At 43.1% G+C, this 16,773-nt stretch overlaps 1 protein-coding gene across 1 annotated transcript; it reads right to left on the bottom strand.

The window, feature by feature from the left end:
* Positions 1-1,234: 1,234 nt before the first annotated feature.
* LOC308073394 (pseudouridylate synthase TRUB2, mitochondrial-like) lies at positions 1,235-12,537 on the bottom strand (the record flags this gene model as incomplete). The annotated part of the gene is given in 3 exon segments (XM_080412268.1): positions 1,235-2,026; positions 2,029-2,231; positions 12,444-12,537. Coding segments are annotated over 3 exon segments (1,089 nt in total).
* Positions 12,538-16,773: the final 4,236 nt, after the last annotated feature.

Genomic DNA, 16,773 nt, shown 5'->3' with positions numbered 1-16,773 from the left:
TAGGAATAAGGTTAGGTTTAGACATAGTTTCACTGAGGTTACGTTTAGGAATAAATTTAGGTTTAGGCATAGTTTTACTGAGGTTACGTTTAGGAATAAGGTTAGGTTTAGACATAGTTTCACTGAGGTTACGTTTAGGAATAAATTTAGGTTTAGGCATAGTTTTACTGAGGTTAAGGTTAGGAATAAGGTTAGGTTCAGGCATAGTTTTACTGAGGTTAAGGTTAGGAATAAGGTTAGGTTTACGCATAGTTTTACTGAGGCTACGTTTAGGAATAAGGTTAGGTTTAGGCATAGTTTTACTGAGGTTACGTCTAGGAATTAGGTTAGGTTTAGGCATAGTTTTACTGAGGTTAAGGTTAGGAATAAGGTTAGGTTTAGGCATAGTTTTACTGAGGTTACGTTTAGGAATTTGGTTAGGTTTAGGCATAGTTTTACTGAGGTTAGGTTTAGGAATAAGGTTAGGTTTAGGCATAGTTTTACTGAGGTTACGTTCAGGAATAAGGTTAGGTTTAGGCATAGTTTTACTGAGGTTACGTTTAGGAATAAGGATATGTTTAGGCATAGTTTTACTGAGGTTACGTTCAGGAATAAGGTTAGGTTTAGGCATAGTTTTACTGAGGTTACGTTCAGGAATAAGGTTAGGTTTATAGGCATAGTTTTACTGAGGTTACGTTTAGGAATAAGGTTAGGTTTAGGCATAGTTTTACTGAGGTTACGTTTAGGAATAAGGTTAGGTTTAGGCATAGTTTTACTGAGGTTACGTTTAGGAATAAGGTTAGGTTTAGGCATAGTTTTACTGAGGTTACGTTTAGGAATAAGGTTAGGTTTAGGCATAGTTTTACTGAGGTTACGTTTAGGAATACCTGGTGGCGACCGTTCCGAGGTGGCCGGATTTGACCCGAGCAGTCACAAACACATATATAAAGCATTTGAGTAATTAAACAGTTTGTCATCGCTTTGCGTCTTAAGGACGGCCGTCCTTAAGATCGTCCTCCCTCCAGGAGGAGCTCTCTCTCGTACCCGTCCACAGCCTGGAGTACCCCCCCGAATGAGGAGGTAGCGAGCCCTCCCCCTGATGTGGACCACGTGAAGGTCAGTGTGGGTCCCGGCCCGGGGTGTAGGGGCAGAGTAGGAGGGGGGGGGGGAGGCAAGGGGGCATTCCCGCTTGTGCTTCTCAAGGTGAAATGCATTAGTTTTTTGCCCTCCCGTGAGTGCTGGATGTCCGTTTGCTTTACTTGTCACAACCGTGCATTTCAGTTTGTTGACTGGCTGCTGCGTTTGGTTTCACCATGTTCAGTTCTGTATTCGGCCCCATTTGAGCCTGGGAGTGCCTTCTATGCTTTTTGGAGGAGTGATGCTGTTTAATAGCAAGCACGACATCTGGAGCAGTCCATTTGTGACGGATCAAAGCATCCTGAAGGGTGAAGGGACCGTCTCTGGTGCGCTGTACTCCCTTACACACTGCGTTGCTGCGAAGCTCTAATCCGATCTCATGCACCATCTTGCGCAGGTATTTCTGTGTTTCGTTCAAACACTGGACCTCCAAGGTGAAGTGGGGTGGTTGGAAGCGTATGCAGCGCAAGCCTGTTAAAATGGGGGCAGATTTCCCATCTGGACCCAGTGAGCCTTGCACCGCCATTTCATAGGCCTCCTGTGACTGCATGTCTACATTTGAATACATTAACAAGGCCTTTTGATTGGCTCCCTGCAACATGGCCAACACTCTCTCCAGCTTGTCCTGAGTGATGTGATCGTATGTTGATCTCTCCCAGACACGACCTGTGTGACAGAAATTGTCTGTTGCAGTCCCAAATTCACCCTCCAGGGCGTAGTCCCTTGTGACACGAGACTTGTAGAGCTCATTCAGCGCCTTGTTGCCATTTCCAACTCCAAGAACAAGTACTCCAGAAGAGAATACATCCAGGCGATGTCCTACTCCAACCTGAATATGCTGAAATTCAGGTCCACTCACTAAGGGGTGTTTGGCCAGTGCAGGCACAGAGGCCACAGAGATGGTGAGTTTTTGGATGTGTTCTTAGCATCACGTGGTTCTGGCAAGAACTTGACCAGTTGTGGAGAAGGTGGGGAGGGTGCCGAATTAACACCTTTGAGCAGGTTAGTCTCTACAGTGTCTCTGACCAGGTTCCAGTGAACACCAGGAGGTTTACACACGGACAACAAACCCTCCAACCGACGAAACACTCTGCAGCCACACGGCTGACCTTGTTCTTATGGCGGAAGAGAGACTCTCATCAATGACCTTTAAGAAGGTGCAAGTTAACTTTGATTTCAACTCTTGTTATTTTTAGTGTTGTATTGCTTTTTAATTCTTTCTTATTTGCTTATCTGAGTTTTTTCCCCCCTAATAAAGTTGTTCTCCTCTCCCCTGGCCCCCACACACATGTAAAGCGTCTTTGAGTACTTAGGAAAGCGCTATATAAATTCCAGGTATTATTATTATTATTAAGTGTCAGGAGCAGTGGGAGCTTTTAGTTCAGATTTTTTGAGTATTTTCTGTAGGAAATACTTACCATTAATGTTGTGGTTGCAAAGGTATTAATTGATTGCCCGAGTCCCATGGTCAGAGTCATGGTCCGGTTCTGATGAATATGAAGTAGTTCCGGTAGATTAGTAGATTTGGTGGGGGCCGCTCATTAAAAATAAATCAATTAAAAAAACTAGCATCATTTGTATTGTTGACCTATTTCTACCATATAGTGCAGGTTTCGTTCAATTTCGACCCCTCTGTCACATGGTACTATTTTTTGTGTCATATATTTTGTGCGTGAGTAGGCTGCCGCGGTGTAGTGATTCTGGACACAAACATTAGTACCATGTGACAGAGGGGTCGAAATTGAACAAAACCTGCACTATATGGTAGAAATAGGTCAACAACACAATACCATACATTTTTTAATTAATTTATTTTTAATGAGCGGCCCCCACCAAAATCTACTAATCTACCGGAACTACTTCATATTCATCAGAACCGGACCATAACTCTGACCACGGGACTCAATTAATACCTTTGCAACCACTACATTAATGGCAAGTATTTCCTACAGAAAATACTCAAAAAATCTGAACTAACCCTTTAATACAGCGCCCCGGGAGCAGTAGCGTTAAGTGCATAGAGGTATAATATAACTAGAGGGCGGATTGCCCCGCCCCCAGCTATCATTTCAATGAATGTGCTCAGTGGCGTTTTGAAGCACCCGGAAACCTGCCGGAAGTAGAATTATTGGTTCGATTTTGTATCCCCATAGAGTTATGAGCATGCGCACTAGTGTCCTTTTTGCGTTCTACGGCAGCCCGTGTGTCAAGGATTGAACGCGAGATATTTATTATATACACTCGAGATGCATATTTATATGTAAATGCATATGTATGTATGTATAATATGTTTACATATTTATATGTATAAATATAAATATCTCTCAGTATGTTTTGCGCGTGCATGTATTTCTCCCCGCCTGCAGTTCCAGCTTTGGCCACTGGGGTGGCAGCTTCAATGTTTCTCAGCAACTCTGGGGGCTTGGTTAAGTGTCATGCTGAGGTACAGAGTTGCCTGTTGTCCCCAGTGTCTGTCCCACTGCCTCCGTGTCTCACATGTCCTTTGGATGTAAGGATGTCTGTCCCCTCAAAGGTAGGCAAATTAGATCAGTGGTTCATTCCATATCAAGGACCCCCAAATTGATATGTATTTGGCTGCGGACCCCCATCTGAAAATATTTTTAAAAAGTATTAAAACATTTGATGTACAAGCTCGCAGCACGGCATGAAGTGACTGTGAGCTTGTATATCTGCTACTTCTGAATAGCCAACACAAAGTGCTTTACATAACATATACATGGATAAAGTGGTTAATTTTTTTTGTATTGACTACTTTTGCTGGGGACCCACTGGAACCCCCCAAGGACCGGGAACGCATCTGTGTGTCATTTTTTGATTTCTTTGGCTATTCAAAAATAGCAGTATTACAAGCTCATAGCGCGGCACCGAGTGCCGCGTTACGAGCTTGTAGATCTGCTATTTTTGAAAAATCATGAAAATGTGTGCAAATCTTTAGATATGTATATATTTTTAAGTGAACATTTGTAACTCAAATCTTTGCTTCTGGGGGATTCTACAAATGTCTTCTAAATCCTAACAGTTTTTAAAACTGGTGGTTCTCAAACTTTTTTCATGTCAAGGACCCCCAAAATGATATGCATTTGCCCCCCCCCCCCCCCCATCTCAAAATATGTTGTTCCAGGGACCCCCCAGAAGCAAATATTAGAGTTAAAAATGTATATATATTCAAGGATTTGCACACATTTTCACGATTTTTTCTCAAAAATAGCAGATCTACAAGTCAAGTTCCGCACTATGAGCTTGTAGATCTGCTATTTTTTGAATAGCCAAAGAAATACAAAAATAATGGCACAGATGCGTTCCCGGTCCGAATGGGTTAAAGCGGGCTATAGAGCAGGCAATAACTACAAAATGATGTCATTCAGAACCCGGGGCACATAACTAAGTATAAACCCTGATCTGTGTTGTTGTGAGAATGATTGGATTGGCGGGGGGGGCCTATATATTATGCTGGGGGGTGCACACTTCACTCCCGAGGCTTAATACACATACTGTTAGGGCTATGCAGCGGTTTATGGTGTCAGTCAACAAACCATCAGGGGGACAAGTCATCCACAGCGGAGCTAGTGGGTGCCGGGTGATGAGACAAGCTTGTTTTAGGTCCTGCACAGTCTATTATTAGCCCTTTAAGACCGGGAAAGCATCTGTGTCATTTTTAGATTTCTTTGGGCTATTCAAAAATAGCAGATCTACAAGCTCATTTTGTGCAAATCTTTGAATGTATTGTTTAAAGCAAACATTTTGAACTCAAATCTTTGCTTCCGGGGTCCTTGGAACAAAATTGTTTGAGATGGGGGTCCGCGGCCAAATGCATATCATTTTTGGGGGTCCTTGACGCATGAAAAAAGCAACATAAGCAACATAAGTTTATTTATTTTTTAACTGAGAGATTTTTAGAATCCCCAGAAGAAAAGATTTGAGATACAAATGTTTGCTTTAAAACATATATATATTCAAAGATTTGCACACATTTTCACGATCTTTCAAAAATAGCAGATCTACAAGCTCATAGCGCGGCACCGAGTGCCGCGCTATGAGCTTGTAGATCTGCTATTTTTGAATAGCCAAATCTAAAAATGACACCCAGATGCGTTCCCGGTCTAAAGGGGTTAGGGGAGGAATTTGGACGACTTCTTAGGGAGCATAACATAGAGCAGGGCTAATACGCTCCCCTCCTGGCGCCTGTTTGGAAGCACTCCTGGGCAAACAGCAGATTACTTCAGATTTACACTGAGCTTTGGCAGGGGGGAGCGCTTCTCAATAAAAAAAACGGTGGGATAGCTTTCCTCTTTTAAAACTGTACGTGGCAGCTTGCCAGCGCCCCGGTCACATGCGTGCCCACTTACATACGTACAGTACAGTACAGCCCCACTCCACGTGCACCACATACTGTACATATAAAGTGTGCATGCACATGTACATGTACATGTAAAGTGTGTCACTGAGACACTGGTGGAAAAGCAACTAAGTACGTTTACTCAAGTACTGTACTTAAGTAAAATTTTTAGGTATTTTTTTTACTTTACTGGAGTACTTTCAATGTTCAATAATTTTACTTCTACTCCACTGCATCTCAGAGGCAAATATTGTACGTTTACCCCACTGCAATTTTTTAAAAACTTTAGTTACAGTTACTTTGTAGATGGCAATTTGAAAATAGCCGATCTACAAGCTCACAACGCCTCACTTTGCGACGTGTTGTGAGCTTGTAGATCTGCTATTTTCAAAGGGGTTTTCATACATTGTATACATTTGAAAACTTGTGAAATGGGACCTTCTGCATGATGAGTACATTTACTTTTGGTACTTTAAGTGCATTTCGATGCCAATACTTTTGTACTCGTAACAGACTATTTGTACAATAGGGCATTGATATGTAAAACCAAAAAAAATTGAGTACTTCTTCCATCACTGCAGAGACCATGATGATAACCCCATACTATGCACACAACAACAGGTTCACACTCAGAGAGATATTATAACCCCCCGCACTTTTTTTGTGCTGTCACGATAAGTGCTCCTCTTCTTCTTCTGTCTTGGCGGGCCGTGTTAGTTAACCCACATCATCACATGTCCCCATGTGAACCCAGACATTAGATCTGCCTGCTGGGAGCAGGTCTACACACTGGGAAAGAGAAGCTATCCCTGGCAGGGAGCTCTCTGCAAAACGTTTCTCTCTCAAGCGCAGCCAGCATCGGCGCCTTTTTAATCTAACCCCATCGATCACCAGCCACTTTAGTGCTGATAAAAGAGTCATTGCTCAAACCCCCCTTGCTCGCAGTCGAAGCCCCGGTGAATGCTGCTGCTATAAGCCTATCCCTTTACCATGTGCTTTATCAAAGGCAGTAGGAGCGACTGCAAAGAGCCACTGAAAGATGCAGATGGGGATGATGCACCAGCATTTCAGAGCATGCGGTGCGGAAATCTGATGCCGTTGATGCGGAGTTTATACGCCACAGAGGTTTTAACATGTATTGAGGGGCTGATAACAAAGCAAGAAATCGAGGTGTGTGTGTGTATCTACCACAGAGTACACATATCACATATATCACTGGCAACTGCCCCCCCCCTTCCTTTTCAAAGCTTATCGGTCTCTTTGTGGTGCATGGCGGGGAGAACACCTGAAGAGCAAACACTGTGTGAGCTGTGTTATTGTTCAGTTCAGTAAAGGGTGTGTGTGCTCCTACATAGATACTATGTGTTTGGCGACAGTCATAGAAGGGCTGAAATAACCAGGGGTGGACAGAGTAGGCTACTCTACTCAACCCCCCCGGTACTTATGCGTCAAAGTATAGATGCTTAAAACTATGAAAGTGAAAGTTGCTCAGTCAAATTTGTACTTGAGTTAAAGTACTGGAGTACATGCTTTGTTTAAAAAAAATACTTGAGTATTCAAAAGTACATGCTTTTTAAAAAATACAGTATAAAGAAATTAAGTACATTTTATTTTTGGTATCAACGGATTGCTCAATACAACTTGACAAAACAAACAAAAATATCAATAATAGTGAAAACAGAAGATAAGCTCACGTGTCGCATGGTGAAGCGTTGTGAGCTTGAAATAGGGCGGAAGTATCCAAAAATACAAAAGCTCAAGTAAAGTAAAGCTCAAAAGAAATTACTTAACAGTTAACCCCCCCCCCCCCCCCCCCCCACCCCAACAAATCATGTGGTCCCGGCCCACAGGTTGGTAACCACTGCTCTAGATTATGTGATTGGCGACAGCCATAGATAGAAGGGCTGAAATAACACTGCAAAAAAAGCATAGCGTGTTGGGCCCGCCAGCCGGCCCCGGGCCTATTTAAAGGGTGCCTCGTCACCGTTATACCAATGTAAGAGTGCACGACGGTAGTTCGCAGCATCTATCGGCGTCGTTAACCCCACTTACGGGGCCCCCCGTTGGCCCCTTCTCAGAGAGGCTCCGTTCTAACTGCATGTGTCAGCATGAAATAAAGTGCTCAAGCCCTCGCCTTCTCGTTTTTAACGGCTGAACGACGGTGCAGACTGATCAGTGACAGCTCTTTCATGTCCCGGGTAAACTGCTACCCCCTCTCTTTTTTTTTATTATGGCTGGATCTCTTTACAAGCCCTGATATCACATTCTCCATCGTTAAAAGGGATTTAACAGACCTGTTTTCAGTGCAATGGCGTCTGCAAATACTTGTGCGGTTAGATCACGATCAGAAATGCAAATGAAATATGACGCCCGGGGCCAGAGAGCCTATCACCGCGGGGGGGCCGGGCAATTTGAGGAGCCCTGTGTGTGACTGAAAAATGTAGCCAGAGCGATTTAGCTGGGGAAAAATGAGACCCAAACTTACTATTACTGCAAAGTTATTTCAGGGGTAGATTGCCCCGCCAGTTTAGAAAGAAACAAGGCTATACCGTTTTACCGGAAGCAATACAAAACTATCTTTTATTCTCCTTAATACTCCTCGGCTTTGCCTCGTATCCATTATATTCATTTAACACCATTTGAGTTTGATTGGACTGAAAGTTGGCCTTAAGTGCTGGCTATTAGATGGTCGTTTATCGAACTTTTTTTTTTTTTTTTTGCTAAGAACAAACTGAGTTTATTTGCAGCTCCTCTAACCCTGTTTCCGCAACATTTTAACGGGAGGAAGTATTCCCCCAACACCACTATACCCCCAGCATGCACCATTCCTTTTAAGCCCACCTCTTAATTCAAGGCATTTATCCCTGCCACAGCCCGCCTAATCTACATGAATAGCCGTCTTAATGTATTTGAATATCCTCCCATTCAAATTTTCGAAATTATTCAAATGAGCCCCGAGTTCAGTATCTCTGTTGATGTTTTGAACCGCCGAGGCGCCATGACGACAGCTGCCATGGTGCTTTGAGGCGGTATAGCGGCGGTCTCCTCTGATGGACAGGTTGCTTTGTGTCTGATCCCTGGGAACCCCTTTTCATCCTGCGGGAGCAAAAGGCCCTGTAGCTCGAACAAAGCCAAGGCCCCAGCAGCACCGGCTTGAATCCTCTCAACGGGGGCCACCACAAAAAAGGCCCGCGCGACCGGCCGCAGCGGCGAGCATTAGCATGTTTTCACCCTCGTTTAGGGGCCCCCGCTTGCTGGCGCTTTTGTTTCAAAGCGTCGGGCAGTGGGATAGAGTAAACAACAACGAACGGTGTGGCGGGACGGTCATTCCATCTGCTAAATGGCCGTCTTCTTCCTAAACGTGCTTTGGACACAGAGATGGAGAATTCCACAGTGGTGGAAAAAGTACTCTGTTTTACTTAAGTAAAAGTATCAATACTGCAATGTAGAAGTACTCTGTTCCAAGTAAAAGTCCGGAATTCAAAATTTACTTGAGTAAAAGTACAAAAGTATTGGTATCAAAATGTGCTTAAAGTACCAAAAGTAATAGTACTAAAATGTTTGAAAATAGCAGATCTACAAGCTCACAACGCGTCGCATCGCAGATCGGCTATTTTCAAATAGCCCGGATATAAAATGGGGCTAAAGTGGTTAATGTCTGTTTTATAATGTACTCATTTATATCTGCAAAGTAACTAGTAACTAAAGTTTTCAAATAATTGTAGTGGAGTAAAAGTACAATATTTGCCTCTGAGATGTAGTGGAGTAGAAGTAAAAGTATAGACAATTGGAAACACTCCAGTAAAGTAAAAAATACCTCAAAATTGTACTTAAGTACAGTACTTGAGTAAATGTACTTAGTTACTTTACACCACTGGAATTCCATGTGCATTTATGGTCCAAAGAGGCCTGCATTATAACACACACACACACACACACACACACACACACACACACACACACACACACACACACACACACACACACACACACACAGTATGGCATTAATATTATTCAGAATCAGTTCTAAATAACAAGGATGGCTCACAGCTCGCATCCGATTTATTTGACAACAATGACACTGTTGCTCACGGCTCTCACACTTTGGCTCAGCACCAGAGAAGGGGATGTGCGTGAGAATGACCACATCAGTGTCCAATCAAACCATATAATCACCTAATATTTTGCCCCGTCACTTACACAACTTTTATTGTCTGGACAGTCCTACGTTTTGTCTTGACAGGATGGAAGGGCCTCCAGGAAACGGCATTTAGAAGACACTAAAACTCTCCAAACCTGTTCTCGTGCATTTCTTTCTAATATGCATTCTACTTTGGGTTTACTGGCCCAATGAATGACTACTGTTTTTTTAAATGTTTTTTTCTATTTTATTTCCACACGGTTGAATAATTTAAACGGCTTACGCGAATTTTATGTTCTGAATCTGATAGACTTAACCTTAGTGTAATTACTTACGTAAATGTAAAGTGGAAATTGTAATTAGAACGTTAGCGCTAACCAGATTTGATATTCTATTACACACAAAATTCACCTATAGGAGGAATTCACGTCGAATTCACATGGGCAACTGGCGGCCCGGGGGCCACATGCGGCCCCCACCTTCAATTCATGCGGCCCGCAGGTTAATATCGGAATACTGATATATTATTGATTTCATCTGTTCCAATTCCAAACATGCAAACATGACCCACTTTCATTACTTCAGTCTATATTAGTAGCTTAATGACTAGTATTAAATTCTATTGTCTTTTTTATATCCAATGTATTTGTATTTAAGTTCATAAAGTTAACATAAGTATAACTAAATGCATTTGAAATTAAATAAACATGTTACTTTTCAGGATTCCAATTCAAAAATAGCCCCCAAAAAATCTGGATTCCAATTCAAAAATAGCAAAAATAGCAGATCTACTAACTCAAAACGTGTCGCACTGTGACGCGTTTTGAGCATGTAGATCAGCTATTTTTGTTATTTTTGTGTGACATGGAATGGTGAAGTACGGCATTAATTTACGAAAAAAGTTAGAATATGGCGATAAGAGGTGTCTGCCCGACAGTATACGCAATGTGGCCTTCTGGAGTGTGTGTGGAAATATAGTGGCCCTCTCCATCATCAAAGTTGCCCACCCCTGCTGTAGAACAAGGCATTCACACTGCCAAAAAGGAATTGGAATTTCACTAGGGCCCATGTTAAAACTGTCAACACTGTCTCACCCCCAAAAGTCATATTGTAACTTCTTGACCCAACGTCAAACGGTGACTTGAAGGGGGTACCGCTCCAGTCCAACCCGATCTCACACAACTTAGTATACATTGCACGTACTGTCATTCCGTTCATAGACACCTAGAAAACCCGGGTTGCAACCGGTTACGCCCACCGTGGGACTCGCCGTACATATGCCCAGATATTCTGGTTTTCTAGGCGGCTATGCACTGAATGACGTGCACTGGGTCCGTGCAATGTATACTAAATTGTGTGAGATCAGGCTGTCCAGTCAAACGGCACGCTGGGTAAGACCTGGGCGGTCTAGGCGGAAGTGGTTGAATTTGGCGGAAGTACCGCCCAAGGAAATTACGTTGATGCTTTACAAATCTGTTATCATTCTCCATGAATGAAACGAGTGTAGTGATTGGTCAGAAAAGATTGTTTCCAGGGGAAACAAGTACGACGGAAACAGATTAGCACTGTGTGGTGCCCCAGGGCGACCTCAAGTTGAAGTGCCCCCCCCCCCCTGCTCCCTGGGGCGGAGATATGGGCGACGAAATCGTTCACTCGCGCGAAAAATTACGTTTTTTGGCTGGATTTTGTTCGTTTCTTTTAGGTTTTCAGTTACTTTATTTCGGTTTTAGGGTTAGGGTTGTGTTATTTCATTCTTATTAAAAATCTTATTATTATTATTATTTTTGCCCCCAGGGCACTCGCCTACGGCCTATGGGTAATCCGGCCCTGGACGGAAATCCTGTCCACTCAGGACTTCCGAGACACTTTCTGCTTTAGGTTGTGACCATGCTCTTCTCTTCGCAGATGAGTGAGGCTGGGAACTAGGCTAGTCAAACGGTGACTTGAAGGGGGTACCCTACCAGTCAAACGGTGACTTGAAGGGGGTACCCTACCAGTCAAACGGTGACTTGCCGGCCACTTCCGCATTCCACGAATGTCAGACCAAAGCGGGTCCGCTAAAAAAACAGTTAAAACGACGGAGGCGCGCCGTCTCAAGCGGACTTGAGCCACGGAAGGCACTGCCGAGCGAGCTGTCAGAAGGGCGAGTCGCCGTGCCGAGCGTTGCGAAGTCCGACTCAGTGCCGTTTGAGTCATGTCACCGTTTAACGTTTGGTCACATTTTGTCCCAAGAAGTCACAATATGACTTTTGGGAAACTGTATGGCACTCAAACCACACGTGACAAAATCCTGAGTCCATTTCTACCACCACAACAACTCCAGCGCTCTATTGTTAATGAATGGAATGTCTAAGTAATGTCTCTTTTCAAAATATCTTTTAGATTTTATTGTCATGGCTGAAATAAATAATGCAGTCTCTTTCCTTCGGTTTTGAAGGTCTCTCTGCATCTGGATTTGACTGTCATATGCTTTTCTATGAATATCATAGTCTTAATTTGAAGCAATTAGAAACAGCTGTTCACGTCTGTCTCTCTCTCTCTCTCTCTCTCTCTCTCTCTCTCTCTCTCTCTCTCTCTCTCTCTCTCTCTCTCTCTCTCTCTCTCTCTCTCTCTCTCTCTCTCTCCTGTCCTGGCCGTTGTGTCTTCGGATCGCTTTAATGGGGGAGTATGGAATTAGGGATGAAAGTTCTATTTACAACCACACAGTAAGCAGGGTATAAGTTAATTTATACTTGCGAGTCACGACACGTTGTGATCTCTCATCTCTCAAACACATGCACGTGCCAGAGCTCATGCAGTCTCCCTATAGCCAGATCTCAATACTCAAACTTCCATCCTCGCGTCCTCCACTCTCGTTTCCTCGTGCATTAGGCTGCCTCTGAGCGAGGGGGCGAAGAGGAGAGGCGAGGACAAAGGAATCCATCAGGTTGGCTTTTAGGACCTAGAAATTTAGCTCCCTTTGAGCGTTTGGACCCTTCCTACCTGAAAGCCCACCCATAATCATTTGTTTTTGTTTTTACTTGAGTTTACTTAAGTACAATTTTGAGGTACTTTTACTTTATTGGAGTATTTCCAATTGTCTATACTTTTACTTCTATTCCACTACATCTCAGAGGCAAATATTGTACTTGTCTTTTATTTGTAACAGAGTACTTCTACATTGCAGTATTGATACTTCATTTGAGTACTTTTTCCACCACTGGCGTTTGGACCTTTCCTACCTGAAAGCCCACCCATAATCTTACACCATTTTTATTTATTGTTTTACTTGTGGAGGATTGCGTCAGGAAGGGCACAGTGTAAAACCTTCGCCGAATCAAATGTGCAGATCATAAATCAGATTTCCATACAGTATCGGTCAAGGCCCAGGTCACCAACAACTATGCTATTGGTGAAGGAGAAGGAGAGGGGGAAGGCAACTTTGGAGGCAGCGGGAGAGGAGGAACGGTAGGAGGGTGGGGGTCAAAGTCAGAACTTTAAATGTTGGCACAATGGCACATTGACTGGTAAGGGGAGAGACCGCTCTCATGACGTTAAGAGGGAAGGTAGATGTGTGTCCAAGAGAGCAGGTGAAAAGGGAGTAAGGCTTAAAAAAGGAAGAGTATGCTCTACCAATGGTGGACAGAGGAGGTGTGATGATAAATGTTATCAGTGCATATTCCCCACAAGTTGGGTGTGTAATGGAAGAGAATGAAGAGTTCTGGAGTTCACAGGACGATGAAGGGTTAGGGTTAGAACCCATCCCTACAGGGATGGGGTCACATCACTGACAGTGTGGTGCCAGGAGGACAACCTCACAATGTCAACCAGACCAAGGGGTTGATCGTGGACTTCAGGAGGATGAGGAGAGAGCATTCACATCGATTAAAGGTTAGAGGAGCGCACTTGTTTCCGGAAGGTTCCTGGTTCGATTTCCAGGATCAGCAGGAAAAATCTGTGTGGGGAAGTGAATGGCAACCACTCACCCCTCCCCCAACACAGCTGAAGTGCCCTTGAGCAAGGCACTGAACCCCCCAACTGCTCCAGTGGAACTGCTCAGTGGCCAACAGTATAAGACTGTTATGCTAGTACTGGTCAGCTCCCAGGTTTTCCAGTATGTGTCTGCCTGTGTGTGTACTGTATATACTGTCTGTGCAGGGTGTTGCTGGAAATGAGCACTTGTGCTCAGCTACTACCCTGGGTAAATAAATAAAATATGTGGTGGACAGCAACGCCTCTTCGGCTTCTCTCACCTGAAGAAATTCCGGGTGAGCCCCCGCATCCTCTGGGCGTTCTACAACAGCGCCACCGCCTGGTATGGGAGCTGCATCGGCCTCAATCGCAAAGCAATAGAGACGGGCGTGGACAGCTCAGCACATCGTAGGAGGTGAGTTTCCCTCCCTCCAGAAAGTACATGAGAAACGGTGAGTTTCTGAGAATGGCTGAGAATATCCTCAAAGACACTCATCTCCTCGGACACAATCTGTTCACCCCGCTGCTGCAACCATGGCCAGGCAAGCAATACCAAAGTACTAGGAGCCTAAGTCGTTTCAGACATACATAGGCACGTCGGCCGCTCCCCGTCTGCAACGACCCTAAAGTTCGAAATAAGCAACCAGAATTACATGGAAGATGACATCCAGAATTACATTGAAAATGTATTGCATAGGTGCGTTGGCCACTCTCCGTCTGAAACGACCCTAAAGGTCGTTTCAGACGGGGAGCGGCCAACGTTAGGAGGACAAAACAATAATGATCACGGCACGATCCCCGCTGATCAACCATCAGACTGCTGAACAAGCGCTAACCCCTGTTGCCATGTAGCATTGCCTTTAACAATGAGGAAACCGTGACATTTTTATACCCGATGCTCATTTTTATATGTTCATCCATGACTTTTAACCATGCACACGACACTGTGATTTTATAAACCTGCTGCTATTCTTATGCACTTTATGTGTTCCCTCCTGCATATTTTATAGTCGCTTCCCTATTTTTACTCTTCCTTTTAACTGCAATATTGAGAGCTCGCATAAATATGTCACAATAACGTTTACTTCATTGTTTGGTTAATTGATTTATTGTCCTCTCTGAAATAAAGCATACGATAATACTAATAATAATAACAACTGAAACAAGACTTTTTGCACCTCTGAAGCTACCTGTAACCTTTATCTGAACTTCCTTGCATCGTGAATTATTAAGGTCGATAAACACAAGACACTTTAGCTTTGATCTTTTTCAGGAATCAGCCAGTGTCTATGCCTCTGCCGTGCTCTTCCGTGCGAGGGCCATTTAATGAACTCATATAAAATGCATTGTATTTGATCTGAGCAAACAGCACCTTTGAAGTGATTTTCCATGTCCTGTACCTCCTTCAGGTTGTAAACAACCCCTTCGCCTGTCTCTGCATCAGTGGTGGAAAAAGTACTACATTGTTTTTACTTAAGTAAAAGTATCAATACTGCAATGTAGAAGTACTCTGTTACAAGAGAAAGTCTGGTGTTCAAAATGTACTTGAGTAAAAGTACAAAAGTATTGGTATCAAAATGTACTAAGTACCAAAAGTAAAAGTAGGCTACTAAAATGTTTGAAAATAGCCTAGGTGTAAAATAGGGCTACGTGGTTAATGTATGTTTTATAATATAATCATTTAGACTTAAAAAGTAACTAGCAACTAAAGTTTTCAAATAATTGTAGTGGAGTAAAAGTACAATATTTGCCTCTTGAGATGTAGCGGAGTAGAAGTAAAAGTATTGGAAATTGGAAATACTCAACTAAAGTACAAATACCTCAACATTGTACTTATACAGTACTTAAGTGAATGTACTTAGTTACTTTCCACCACTGCTCTGCATTATACCCTAACCCGACACTTTGCCTCTTCAAAAGCCACCGGTGTGCCGCCCGCCATCTATCATTTGATATTATCAATATTAAAGACCATTTAGTGGTTTTTCCCCATTCTAACCCTTCATCAGCGGCAGATGACTTTGGTGATGGAAATGGAGTCGAAGAGGTGGGAGGACGACGTGACTAATTGCCTGGGCTTATGCTAACAGAAAACGCCCGCTGACTGGCCATTAACTCTGGGCCCATGGCAGTGATAGATCTGCCAAGGCCTTGCAGGTTAATGATGTTTACCACTGAGCACCAGAGATCTTCAGCGACTGGAGCTGAAGATATAGATATATAAGCCTCGTTGTAATGATCGCCCTTCCACCCACAGCCTACTGCAGTTCCAACTGCATCAAAAAAATCTACTAAAGTGAAGCTATATTAATATTACACCCTGCCACACACTGCCATGACTTCATGTGGTAATGGACTGCATTTATGTAACGCCTTTTCTCCAAAGCATTCTACAATGCTTGACATTCACCCTGAGGAACAGTTTCCTCCGCCAGGCTATAAGACTGCTAAATAAGAAAAGATGATGAACATCCTATATTATAATACGTATTATATATTGCGTATGATGGCCTTTATATGCTGATCTGGGTTTTTAACAGGTTTTAACCTTATTTTAGAAATGGCTTTAGGGCTGTTACTTGTTTAGTATTGTTGTTTATTGTGTATTATGGAGCGCCCCAACCTACGTTCTTCACAGTGCATGTACTCGTACATCTCTTGAATCTCGAACCCATCCACACACTCACTCACTCACTGACGGCGGAGGAAACCATGTAAGATCTACAAGCTCATAGCACAGCACCGAGTGCCTCGCTAGGAGCTTGTAGATCTGCAAAATGTGCGCAAATCTTTGAATATATATATACATTTTTAACTAAAATATTTGCGTCTGGGGGGTCCCTGGAACAAATACATATCATTCTGCGAACAAATACATGTCATGTTGGGTGTCCTTGACATGAAAAAAGTTTGAGAACCACTGATATAATAGCAACATAAAACAAAACCTGTTAGGATTTAGAAGACATTTGTAGAATCCCCAGAAGCAAAGAATAGAGTTAAACATGTTTGCTTTAAAAAATATATATATTCAAAGATTTGCACAAATTTTAATGATTTTAAAAAAATAGCAGATCTACAAGCTCATCTCGAACCCATCCACACACTCACTCACTCACTGACGGCGGAGGAAACCATGTAAGATCTACAAGCTCATAGCACAGCACCGAGTGCCTCGCTAGGAGCTTGTAGATCTGCAAAATGTGCG

This window comes from Gymnoscopelus braueri (genome assembly GCF_963280865.1).
Source record: "Gymnoscopelus braueri genome assembly, chromosome: 18".
Lineage (NCBI taxonomy): Eukaryota > Metazoa > Chordata > Actinopteri > Myctophiformes > Myctophidae > Gymnoscopelus > Gymnoscopelus braueri.
The sequence above is the reverse complement of the archived record's forward strand: the minus strand, read 5'-3'. Positions and strand labels throughout refer to the sequence as shown.